Here is a 13,879-nt window from a genome sequence, read left to right as displayed (position 1 = left end):
ATATAGGGCTTTGTTCAGCTTCATTACCCTATCTTCCATGCCTATCTTCTCATAGCCCGGTGGTTGCCTTGAGTATACTTCTTCTTCTAATGGACCATTGAGAAAAGCATACTTCACATCTAGCTGACTCATTGTCCATTTCCTCATGCTAGCAATTGCAACTATGAGTCTCACAGTTTCAATTCTAGCTATAGGGGCATATACTTCATTGAAATCAAGACCAGGCTTTTGCAAGAAACCTTTTGCAACTAGCCTTGCCTTATACTTGGCAATTTCACCAGATGACTTGACTTTGGTTTTGAAAACCCACTTCACTTCTATGGCTTTCTTATTACTTGGTAAATTCACCATTTCCCAAGTTTTGTTTTTCTAAATTGATCTCAATTCCTCTTCCATGGCCTTTCTCCAATGTGGATTAGCTAGTGCCTCCTTAAGTGAAACTGGTTCTGCTTCTACTAACAACACTAAGTTCATCAGCTCACCATTAACATTGATAGCAGCATCAAGGAAGATATCATAGTCTTGAAACCTCACTGGTGGAGATATCTGTCTTAGTGGCCTTCTCAAAGGTATAACCCCAATCACATTTGGCCCATCATTCACATTTTGCTCATCATTCACATATTGCTCATTGTCAATCTGAACTTCATCCTGTATTTCTTCTCCTCCCAGTTCAACTTCTATTGTTTCATTGGTTTGTCTTTCCATACCAATGTTTCAGTCCCATTCCTTTGTCTCATCCACAATCACATCATTACTTATCACAATTTTCTTGCTCAAGGGATCAAAAAGTTCATAGGCCCCAATACTGTGATAACCTACCAAGATCATGGTTTGAGCCCTTGAGTCTAGTTTTCTTCTATTATGTTCAGGCACATGCATATAACATAGTGAGCCAAATACCTTGAAATGTTTCACACTAGGCTTGAGTCCACTCCAAGCTTCTTCTGATGTCAAACTGTCAAGCCTCTTTGTAGGACATCTATTCAAGATGTGAGCAGCTGTGGATACTGCCTCTGCCCAGAAATCATGTGGAAGATGCTTCTCTCTCAGCATGCATCTAACCATATTTAGCATTGTTCTATTCCTTCTCTCAACAGTTCCATTGTGTTGAGGAGTGTATGGAGTTCCATTGTGAGTTAATCTACTTTTCTTGGTTGTGGTTTTGGAAGAATCAAACAAGAGAGGGAGAGAGCTTGAATAACAGAACAATAACAAACTTGAATGGGAATTAAAATGCTTGAAAAAACTGATCACACACATTATTACACGGGGTTTACATGTTATTTATACACTAAGTAAGGTTTAACCATAGTTAGTTAACAACCCAACTATTATGGCTAACCTCTAATGCATTTCACAAACTTAATAAAATTGAACAATTACATTTTGAATTACACTACTTTTAACAATTATCTTTCACTTCCACTTCCTTCTACCATGTTTTGTCCTTTATTCTTTTAACCTTTTACCTAAATATAATTTGAAAATATTTCTAAAAATATTCAATAATAACCAAAATATTTTTTTTATTTAATATAATCATTTGAAGTATTAGAATAAAGACTTGACACGAGATTGGGAAAGAAGGGATACAATAAATACTTGACATGAAAATCAAATTGGTCTCTTATTACAAAGTAATAGGATATCTCGTTGTTAGTAGGTCACATCTACTTAGGACAATATATAATTGTCTTTGGGTCCACAAGATAATATACTACATAGTTTATATAAAATGCTTTAGCAGGGACAAAACTTTATACTGTGTCTGGTCTTTTTCTAACCCCTACCACGTGATCTTGTTCAGGTGTGATGGGTCAGGCCGAAATTGGTACCAAATGAAAATCTGATATACGACAATCTTCTTTATTATTCGGTTTTAGATCCGACATTAGAAAAGACAAGTAGGTAGCACATAATAAGCCCACGAGAAAAAAAGGACAAAACATTCTGTGATGGGACTTGGGCCCTTCATGGGCTAATGCTATTTGCAATTCTAAAATGTTCCAGGAGTATTAACCTAACCAAGACTCAGGCTATTATGCGTAAGTCAGGATAGGTCCTGCATATGGGAGGGTGTACCAAGCAAAAAACCCGAAGAAGCCCACGGCCTTTCCTATGCATTCGATGTTGTGAACTATTGTTGAGGAAAGAGGGTGTGAGTGAGTGAGTGAGTGGCAATGTTGGAAATTGAAACGATTAAGAGGAAGGACACAGAGGTGGAGTGAGGAGAGAGAAGAAAAAGGGACAAATGAAAAGGGTGAATCTGGAAAGATTGGTGGCCACATAAGGAGATGTTGTGGTCACGCATAATGGCGTCGTGGTTGTCGACAGCGAGGAAGGCAAAACAGGAATGAAGAAGGTCGACAAGGGGGCGAACTATAAGAACAAGGAGTAACCACAACGATGACAAAACTCCGGTGCAGTGACTTAGGGTTTTTGATCGTGTTGGGTGGCTTTGATCTGTTAAAGATTGATGATTTGAGGATTTTTGGGTGATCTTATGTTGTTGGCGACGATGCCATCGTGGCGAAAGAGGAATTGATAGCGACAATAGATTCTTCAAGTGGGATCTGTGGTGGGTGTTGTCGTCGAAGAAGATGGTGGCTAAGGTCGTGGTCATGGGAGAAGGCTGTATTTTTAAGTTTATATTTGTAATTTTATTTTGTTTTAAAAAAAATATATGCTACCTTTTATCTTTGATGCACCCTCACGTATTTAACCCTTCATTCTCATCATATGGCTCTACAAAATTTCCCACCGTACACGACGTATTCTTAAATACTTATAAAAGCTGAGCAAAACACTAAAACTTCTTAAAAAAAAAAAAACTTCTTATTTTGAAAGATAAAATAACAAAAAAAGAATTTAATATTTCTGATTATACACTAAATTTTTTTGTCCAACTTTTAATTTAAAAAGAGTTTTTAAAGTAAAAAAATAATAAATAATAAATAACTTCTACTTATTTTTTACTTTAACTAACTTTTAAAGCCAAGGTCAAATGGTATTTAGTATTGAATATGGAAGGATCTATAAATGTAAGTTGTTGTTTAACAAAGATATGTCAAATTTGATGAAGATAGGAATCGGGTGAAAATAATTCTATAAATATATTATTTAAGGAAGAGAATGATATTTTCTGTCTTTGAAAGGGAAAATGAGCACTGCATATATGTTAATGAGAATTAAATGACTATATTAGTACATGTTACTTGTTCTCTCATTTCATGTGCTTGATATATATATTTTTAACTTTAATAATTATTATTAATATTTTATAAACAATACTTTATGGTTAACTTTAAATTTAATTATATCAATAATTAATATATATATATATATATATATATATATTACTTTTTATTATTTGATGAAATTTATATAATAATTATTTATATTAGATTTAGAAATATAGCAACCAAAAACTGCTGTCAAAACTCTAAATAGACATAAGTAGTATGATGAATTTTATGTTAATGTATTGAAAAACTCCTATTGTCTTCCATGTTTTATCAATATATTCATAATTTATATATTGATTAGATTTTTTAGTTTGATCAAATTTAATATAAAAAAATTACATATTATAAATCTTTCCTGTGCATGCACGAGTTAAGATACTAGTTCACTTACACTAGAAGCTGTCCCTAATCAATCAATTCAATTCTTTGAGGATAAAATTTCAGAACTGTTTCAGTGAGACTTATCAATGCATATTAGCGCGCTTTATTTTTTGGAGGGAGTGTTAATTACAGTTCCATTCGCTTTATTATAGTTTATACATCATTTTGATTTCTTAATAATTTTTATTTAAATTTAAGGATAAATATTCATTTTTATTCTTAAATTTATTAGTGACTGATAGTTAAGTATTTAAAAGATAAAAAAATAACATTTTGTCTTCAAATTTACAAAAATTATGACAAATTAGTTTTATAATTCATTTTTTCCATTAATTCAAATGATTCTACTTATGTGATACTTTCAGTGATGACGTGACAATTGACTGTTGTCACGTATAATCGTGACAATTGACTGTTGTCACGTATAATTGTCACATGTCACTATCACGTGTCAAAAATTGACTTTTCAATTTGTTCTTTGAATTTAATCAATATTATCGTCTTAGTCCTGAATTTAACCATTTATTGATATTTGGGTATATGAACTTAACACGTATAATCATTTTGGTCCTTAAAAATACTTTTAAATTTTCAATTAAGCGTCATGTTACATAAAATTATTATCATTAACATTATCATATTCTCTCATTTCTATTCTTTTTGTAATTTTGTCATTTAAATTATACAATAAATATGAAACTAATTTATGAGTAATTATCTCATAATAGTAAGTATTAAATCTAGGATATTACTAACAAGAGTCTTTAAGGTTCCAAACTAGAGATATTATACTCAAATTAAGTTTTTTTTGGAAGTCATTATCTTATATGTCATTGGTATGCGTAGAATGTTAGATTAATTAATTAATTAATTAATTTTAAAAAATAAAAGTGTTAGAACCATTTTCTTATATATTGTTTTATAATTTTCACATCATTATTCAATGATTGATTATTAGAAGACATAATCCATTATAAGTTAAAAATATACGACCTAAAAAATTGAGCATAAAATATAATTAACTCATTATATTCTCAATGGAGAAGGTAATTGTCAGCTTATCATTTGGAGCATATAATATATACTGACTTTTAAAATAAATTATTTGTTAGTATCTATATATTTACATAATACACATTTTTAATTTAATTCTTATGAAAAATTAATTTAATTTTTAGATGTTTATTTATTTTCAATTCAATTATATTGCTGTTTTTACTGTTATAATATTATTTGTTAGAATTTTAGTTTAATAAAATATAATAAATAGATTAATAGTAAATTCAAATATAAAATATAATATTTTTTATTTCTATAATTAAAAATTATTTTTCATTCAATTTTCATCATTATTAATAATTGTCATCACTAAAAACAAATATCATATATACTAATAATTTATATATGTAGTGTGACACTTAATTATAAATTCAAAAGTGCTCTCAGGAACCAAAATTATATTATATAGTTAAGTTGAGGGAATAAAATATCAATAAATAATTAATTTTAAGACAAAATGACTGAAAGTTTGATTTCAGATACCAATTAAAAAGTAAACTTTTTTTACATATGACATTCAGGTACTCATGACAACCATATACTTATACTGCCTAATAAATTCAGAAAAAAAAATACACATTTACAGTAAATTTAATAACTCAATTTTTAAAAATAAATGATCACACTTTTATTTCTGAAAGTATACAACTGTGAAAATTTAGTCAATTTAATCTCTTAAACCTTTACTAGTTTAATCTTTAAAATTTGCATTACAAGTCAATTTGATCTTTCATTAAAAAAAACATATTTAATTTTTAAAATCGACAACTTACAATTAATTTGGTTATTAAAATTGTTATTTTTGGTCTCCATTATTCGCACAATAAATTCTGATCCCTAAATTTAACACCATCACCAAATTATTTGGTTTTCAACGTTAAGAAGTAAATTGCTAGATAACACTAAAGCTAAGTAAATCTTGCTTTACTTGATGGACCCCTTGGTGTTTAGAATCAATCTTCATGCATTTCAGAAGTCTCAAGTTCAACGGTCTCTTTTCTCTTTCAAATGAGGTTATACACAACAGAAGTACTCTAAACATATGCTAAAAGCATGTAAAGAAACACCTATCTGATTTTGAATAATGCCTCAGCCATTTCTCTAGTTTGGCATAGTTAAGATCTCACCACCCTTTACCTATTAACCAAAACCAATCAAGTGTTACCCCTGCAAAGATACCTCCAAGAAGAAACAACACCAACAAATTTCCCAAGGCATTTTGTTCCGGTCCCTACAAACATAAAATAAAAATGCACAAGATTAATCAATCTAAACATGAATTCTAAAACCCCTTGAAATTTTTGGTTGTTTAACAAACCTACCTTGTAACCTTTGGGTGCTGAAGTGAGAACACAAACAGTGAAGTAGCCATTGGATAACCCCAAAAAAGATGTCAACATTATCATCCAGCCCTGTGTGCCATACTTCGCAGTAAAATAAAACGCCGGCACAAATAACAAGCGACTAACAATTGCTGTGGTCAGCTTTTTTCGAGATTCCAACTTTAGAAATTTCAAGAGTGGAATGTATCTTCCAATCAGATCACACACATTGTACATAGCTATTAAAACAAGTGCATACCTGAAGGAATTGAAAATATGAAACTGTTATATTGGCACATATAAATTACATAAAAAAAATATTAAGTAGTCCAAAAACATCCTGTGTCCATATTTCCGACCAATTTCATGTGATACATATTTAAGTTTTTCAATTTACAAGAAATAATTAATAACACAAAATTATGTATCATGTAAAGATTAGTGAACACTTTATACGATGGTCCTAGACACCTAAATGACCTAGTAATTTCTGAATCACACACAACAACACTAATTTTAAATTCTTAATGTATGTCATGTGTCCGGTCATAAAAGAACAGGAAAGAGGGTGGAAGATTTTATGTCTAAAGGGATGTAAGAATAAATGGAATGAAGAAACCATGTTGTTAATGAACATACCAGGTGCCTAAACTGTGTGATCCAGTATCTTCTGATAAGAATCCAGGGAAAATTGAAAGTGTAAGCGCATATATTAGGAACAAATCAAGTGCATAATCAATGTTTTCCAATAACAGTTTCTTATTTCCTTTGCGATCTATTTCTTTTTCATATTGATTGGCCTGGAAAAAAATTACTAATATTGTAAGCTGAATCTTGAACAATAAGGAACATTTTGTGACACATTAAAAAGGGAAGGAAAGGAAAAGAAGAAAGTCACATTGAAAAGGGAAGGAAAGGAAAAAAAAGAAATTGTACTCTTCCAGATGGGATCTGGATGCCACCTGCAGCAAGGTCAGCTGATACTGTTTTGGATCCTTCAGATGCTGCTTTTGAACGGTAGTACTTCACAATTGGTAATTTAGGGAATACAAACGCATAGAGAAGAACACAAAGAAGCTCAAAGAATGTTGATATGGCAAAGAACATAACTGCAGGGGCAGAGTAGAATGACAAGTGATCAGTACCTAATTTATTTGTATGTGTCATGTGCAACAATCTTTATTGTATAAAGTTAAATAACATCAAACAAGAAATAAACAATCATTACAATTTTTTTATGCATCGGAAGAAATTGATATTGCTACTTAGACCAGCAATGTTTTCTTCCAACAACAATAATAATAAAGTCTTATTCTACTAAGTGAAGTTAGCTACATAAATCACACCATCCTCACCTCACATAGGACCCATATCTTGAGTCAATATCTTACTAAAATAATTAATTCCACAATCTTCAATAAACCACATATCTTCATGAGTTGTATGAAGAGAGTTAAAAATCAATTTGAAAACTTGTTTCTGACATAAATTGACAAAATAGAAATACAGGCTACTTATAAAACTGCAGAAGCTAATATTTTTTACAATTTTCAATGTTAAACATTAATGCAGCTAAACTCTACATTATCAAATGTCTTAAGCTCTGGAGAGCTGAACTTACTGGCTCCTTTGCGAAGACCATTCTTAGAATTTTCAAAGGCTGCTTTTGTAATCAACCTCAAAGCAGATGTTAGTGCACCTGATGCTGCCAAGCCAGCAAGGAAAGACTACAAAAACAAAACCATATAAGAAAAAAAATGCATATGTTGAAGGAATTGCTTAAAACTTCATAGTAATTCACTAATTCCAAACCTGAATGAATTCTGGAAGCATGTAGGACAGGTCTCCCACCATTCCACCTTGCGTATGAGCATCTGCTATTCCAAATGCACCACTAATTACGCATATACCAATAAAAGTTCCAAGGCCTCCTTTACCAGATGTTGCTAAATCCAACTTTGGCAGATTAAAAAAAAATCAAATCAAAAGTCAGAACCATATCCTAAAACGTAATAAAAAATTACAAACAAGTGAAAAGGACTTACAATTAAGATCGACAAAGTGCTTATGAAGAAAAGAGTATATCCAAATAAGTTTCTTATCCTTGTATTGATTCTGTCCTCTTTGTAAGCCAGTATTGCTAGTGTTCCAACTGCAAATGGCTGATATACAAGAGTAAGCACCCTAGACGGGTGGTATTTCTGCACAAAACAGAAAAGGAAATTAAAGATTTTCTATTCCAAACCGATCCGGTTATATAAATTATAACAAGAACAACATTTAAGAACTGCAAAATGCAAGGTGCAAATGGATTGAACAAAACACTCTGTGATCGCTAGAATATGTATTGGAGTGTAGGAAGATCAGTAAAACAAATTAAAATATTATAACCAGTTAAATTTATTGTTCAGAAAGTTTAGTAGAGTGATCAACACAAATCATTACTATAATTTTTTGTATAAGACGCAAACAAACCATGACAATGACTAGAAATTAATCAATCATTCATCCTATACTCTACGGTTGAATATCGAAGCTGAAAAACATAAACTGAAAATAAAAACCAATTTCAAGCTCTGTCATCTATTCTTTGTTATCAAAATACATGATCTGTAAGGTTGATTAACTCTACTATTTTCCTTACAATTTGTGAACTTGTTGAAGAAACTTCAGAGTTCTCAAGCCAATTCCTTAACTTTTAGCAGACTGGCTTTATCCATACTATGAAGCACTATTTGACAGAAAAATTAAAGTTGAAGTAGTCCAAATTGGAATTGTGCCTCATCTCCAATTCACAAAATTGCTCTACTAAAGCAAAGGAATGAGCAGCCAGATTAACAATATTATATTAATTACCGGAAACAAGTAAACATAGTAATCTTCTATAGTCAGCATACTGTTCCACGCGAAAAGGCACCCAGTGCCAAGAAGCCAGCAAACTGCCATTGCAGCATGTTTTCCCTGTTAATGCCAAAGAATTTAAATTAAGAAGTAATACATGTTTATATGTTCCTGGAACTAAAGTGATAAATTAAATCACCTCAAGACGCCTTGGAGGCTCATTGTTCTCCATAGCTGCCTTAGATTCTTCTCTTGTATCAATCTCTGCAACATGGTGGAAAACAAAACCTTGGTCAAGGTGATACATGGAAAAACATCCATGGTTTCAGTTTCTGTATTGCATGCCACTTGACATGGCACACCAAACCACCAACAGCTTCACAACCCACGTGTCATGTGCATGAAATTAAGCCATACCACACACGTAAAGAAAAGAAAACAACAAACGAAAGAATGACCACAAACATATTTTGGCCTCATGACATTCACAAGACCACAATTTATGAGTGAAAAAGTCAACCATATTCCGAGTAGTTTTCACCACTATACTAATAAATTCCTGTACAGCCCAGGTGACAAAAAACAAGCAAGAAATCACCCATTGGCACAATACAAGTTGCAGATACACCCTAGCATGTGATATTGTGACCACACAAAATAAAAACCTTTTAATGGAAAACCCATTAATTAAGCAGAAGAATAATGATACAAGGACATTGCATACTACACCATATATAGATATTTCTTGTCACATTATATCACATATATATTTACATTATTTTCCGTCTATCTCTATACCTTTCTAGATATATCCAATAACACATAGGTGTCTATGATCAATTTCCTAAGCAGAATTCAAAGAAGTGAAAGATGAAACTAAAAAGATAAAAATGCAGAAAAGATAAGAAGAAAGTGAGTGAAGAACATACTCTATCAATACAAGATAAAGCTCACATAGAGAGAGATATAGGACGATCTTATAGGTGGGGCAGGGTGGGGGTGGAATCAGAATCTAAATACGTAATCTTATATAAGGGTACGTAACACAAAAGGAAGTTTTGAATCCTGCCACTGCCACTACCTGCTTAATGCTTTTCTATAACTCAAAATCTAAAAGTCAAATATATGTGTAGTGTGTCTTCTATGTGAGTATAATGAAAGATGTTAGGCACAAGAATATTACTTAATTCTAGTTCAACCTTGGACGATATATTTGTGGACAGAAAAAAGGGGTGATTAACCGATGTATCCGTTTTCCAAACTTGTTTTGCACCGTGCATTCTCACTTTAACTGCCTTGCGTGTGCAATTTATAATTTGTTGCAAAATTATTCACATGGTAGGCTTTCATTATTAACATTTTTTTTACTTGATTTATTTGTTTGACCTTTTAGCGTTTCATCCTGTTTTTTTATTATATAATTTTATGATTTCCTTATTGTTTTTTTTACGCGGAATTCCTTATTGTTAGGGATAACTGAAAAGTAGATAAAGGTTAATATATTTATATTTTATATTTGAAAAACTTAACGAATCAAAAAAATCATCATATGATTAAAAGAAAAAAAGATAAGAAAGGTTGGGTGGTGTCGAAGTTTAGGTTCAGCCTACGGTATGAGTACTTTTAATCAATTCATATTTTTCTATTTGTTAATATTTGCAATGGGTTGAATTCAGGTTTCTACTTAGATCATGTTGTCGAATTCATATAGATTAGATTGGGTCATGCTGATCCGCACGCAAATACATATGTACACACGTAATACTGCTCAATAGTAATAATTTTATTGTGTTATATAAAGATACATTATTTCTTTTATTTTTTATTTTAATTAATTAAATTGTGGTTTTTAATTTTTATGCTATCTTAAACTAAATATATTAGGTCTAAAGTTCAATTTGAAAAAAAAATAAAAAAATATGTGTAAAATTAAAAATTTGATTGCGTGTTTGTAGTCTAAAATGAGATTGCGTGTTTGTAGTTTAAAATTTGATTGCGTGTAAAATTAAAAATAAGATAACCAAAATCATGAAAAAAAGAAAATCAACCTCACACGTTAAAAATTATAAGAGATTAAAATTATAATTTAGTCTAAAATGAAAAAAATCTTAGTGAAACTATTTTATTGCGTGTTTGTAGTTTCTATTTTTTTTTTACTTGTAATTTGAGGATATTAGGTGAATTTGTTTAAACTTGAAAGAAGTAATTTTAAAATAAGTATTTTTTAAAATATTTTATTAAGAAGCAGATAAAAATTGTTTTTTTAAATACTGTTTATTTTAAATAAAAAATAATTTAAACAAGCACATGAAAAAAAAAACAGTTTATTTTAATTGGGTACACATACCTTTGGAGAATTCCTCATTATGATTTCATTTGGCTTTACATCCTTGAAAATGCTACCCATGTTGTGAGATTTGTTTCATAATGTCTTTAAGGGCTTAAAATCTTTAATGGAGTGAGTTATGCTTGACTAACTAGGGAATATGGGAATGAGTTATGAATTAACTTTTTATACTAAGTTTGATGGTTGGTTATGGTTAAAATATATGAATTGTGATCACTGAGACTTGTAGGTGTAATTGTTTTAATTAATGCAATTTGTCCTTTTATTATTTAAATTGATGTAATTGTTTCCAATTAAGAGAAATATGCTCAGTCTAGTGCTGATTATATTGGTTGTGAGAGAGTTCAATTGTATAGTTAAATTGTGACTGGTGAGTTGTGAATGGTGTTTGAGAGATGCTTAACTTATGTATATGACTGTTGTTATTGAATTGTGGTGCATAATAGGATGTGTATCGAAGTGCGATTAGTTGGTGTGTGAGTGCTAGATTGAAATATGCTTTAAGTATATTTATTAAGTGACCTGTGGATTCTGAGTTTCTGATTTTAAACAAGTAACTTGTTGGGTATTTGAACTAATAATTGTTTAATGAATTAGGCAAGCTATATGCTAATTATTCGTGTAAAATGTTAAAATTTAAGCATTTGGTTTTTCTTTATGAATCTAATCATTTCATTTGAGTATTACAAGAACAAATTGCTTTAATATACTACTATTTTCCCCCTATAATTCTCATGTATATGTGAGATACAATATGCTTGAAAATATTTATCATATATAGTGGTTGAATTATTTAAGGTGAAGTTTGGTACATCTGGAGTTGTAGTGGAGACTATGATATTGGCCAAGTTATTTAAGAGTTCATTGTATGAATTCCAATATTTTGTATCATATGTTGTAAAGAGCTTTTACACATAAATAAATTTGTTTTCCATTTCCCACTTTAAACAAGAAGCAGTACATATAGAAGGTCTTATGATATAAATATATACTTGTTTGGAGTATTTTGAAATGTAGCCAATTACTTATCCAAGTACTCTTAAACATTGCAGTTCAAGGTTTGAAACCCACTGGATGCACCTTGTGATTTGAGCTACGCTGATACCTGAGATATAGTGGTTAGTCCCTCCCCTTTTTAGTTTTGGGGGACACCTTATGGTCTGTCCCAAAAAATAAAGTACTTAAACTCTGGCTAGGAATGAGTGGTCCTATTTTGTTGGTTAAAAAGCCCAAAGATGATTTTGTCTACGGTTTACAGTCCTGGTTTAGGTAGGAGAACCAAAAGTGTTGTATGTACATGAAATTAAACACCTTTTTTTTTTCTTAAGGAACTTGGATTGAGAACAATCTTATTACTTAGAAAAGTGAGCTTAAAGTTAATGACCTAGACTAATTGTCTGTAAAGAAGACAGTAAATTAAATTTCAAACTGAATTTGCAGCATAGACATAATTAGGAATTTTGGCAATTGTTGAACTTGTCAATCATAGTGAGAGAGTGAAGGTTTTTCTTTAGAGCAAATTATAGTAACACCTCCCTGAGGTTTCATGTAATTACATAAGCACTCCCTGCTTTTTTTTAACCATTACGTTCACCTCCCTTGTAGGAGGTGTTAGTAAAAGGTTTTTTTTTTAAAAAAAAAAAATTGATGTCATGTCCAAATCACAATAAATTTTCCCATCTTTTTATCACCTTGATGACTCCCCACTACTATCGTGGAATAGTTTAACAAGTTTACACATTATTTACCACAAGATAATTTTATTCTCACTTTAAAAATGCAATCTCATTTCAATCTTAGTGGAACAAAGAGTGATATATCTTGATATTGATATATCCCGGAACAATATTGATAGTGAACCACATATATTTGGGAAATTTGCACTGGGTTGTATTGTAATACTGATTTTTGAAACCTTGTTTAGTATGCTTGTAGTGTAATTTGATTTTCAAGTTCTTTGTTTTCTCAGGCTTCAAAGATCTAGCTGATTTTCTTCCAGCTTATTTGGTTACCATTGCAAGCTACTTTTCAGCTAAAGATACGCGAGGCATATGGAAACCAACGTTTATGATTGGAACTGACTGGATTAGCCTTGCTGAAAATTTAGCTCTTGTTGAGCAACAGATAAAGAAAATCTTAGTAGCCACAACTGTCGATGTCGCAAGCCTTGATATAGATAAATTGGTCTTAGTCTCTTGTTCTGTATTCTTTTGGATTTTGTTAAAACACTAAGGAGAATTCAAATGACTGTGTTGACTAATACAAATGAAATCATTTATTATATTGCAAATAAAAAAAAGTAATTGGCAAGCAAACTCTTTCAATGCAACACAACATTGCTTGGGAGGGTACTAAGGTCCTTTGCATTTGCTTGTGATTATTGTGTAGTTTAAAAACTTGAAATTCACAGGACAACCTGCCTTCATGATTCAAAGATAAGAAAGAGAATCAAGAGACATGTGGTCAATATTCATCATCATAGCTCTTTTGTTGTTTCCTTTGTGTTGGAGGATTTGTATAGCAATATACTAGGTTATCTTGGTCATATTTTGTTGTTCTGTTTTTCTTTTTCTAACTGTTTAACGCAAAAGTTCTAACTTGAGAGTGCTAATTAAATTGCATACCTGTTAATGCATGCCCTTAGTGGTTAGATATATGTTGGAGCTTTCTTTTTTAAAGAA

The 13,879-nt window shown here is 31.0% G+C and overlaps 1 protein-coding gene across 1 annotated transcript; it reads right to left on the bottom strand.

The window, feature by feature from the left end:
• Nucleotides 1–5,634: 5,634 nt before the first annotated feature.
• Nucleotides 5,635–9,243, bottom strand: LOC100784933 (equilibrative nucleotide transporter 3). Its single transcript, XM_006592346.4, has 9 exons — nucleotides 9,051–9,243; nucleotides 8,867–8,971; nucleotides 8,056–8,211; nucleotides 7,823–7,966; nucleotides 7,632–7,737; nucleotides 6,947–7,119; nucleotides 6,650–6,810; nucleotides 6,011–6,269; nucleotides 5,635–5,919 (listed from the first exon to the last, which is right to left on the bottom strand). Exons 1-9 carry the CDS (start codon nucleotides 9,156–9,158, stop codon nucleotides 5,812–5,814), a joined length of 1,320 nt encoding a protein of 439 aa, XP_006592409.1. The 5' UTR covers nucleotides 9,159–9,243; the 3' UTR covers nucleotides 5,635–5,811.
• Nucleotides 9,244–13,879: the final 4,636 nt, after the last annotated feature.

Source organism: Glycine max, chromosome 12 (assembly GCF_000004515.6).
Source record: "Glycine max cultivar Williams 82 chromosome 12, Glycine_max_v4.0, whole genome shotgun sequence".
In the NCBI taxonomy this organism is placed as follows: Eukaryota; Viridiplantae; Streptophyta; class Magnoliopsida; order Fabales; family Fabaceae; genus Glycine; species Glycine max.
This window is presented reverse-complemented; position numbering and strand designations above follow the sequence as displayed.

What these genes read in the sequence shown, in the direction of transcription:
- LOC100784933 (XM_006592346.4), bottom strand. Translation starts at nt 9,158, where the DNA reads ATGTATCACCTTGACCAAGGTTTTGTTTTCCACCATGTTGCAGAGATT. An exon ending in GCACTTTGTCGATCTTAATT is followed by an intron (nt 7,967 to 8,055) that starts GTAAGTCCTTTT and finishes AATCTGCCAAAG; the next exon opens with TTGGATTTAGCAACATCTGG. An exon ending in TCCAGATCCCATCTGGAAGA is followed by an intron (nt 6,811 to 6,946) that starts GTACAATTTCTT and finishes ATTTTTTTCCAG; the next exon opens with GCCAATCAATATGAAAAAGA.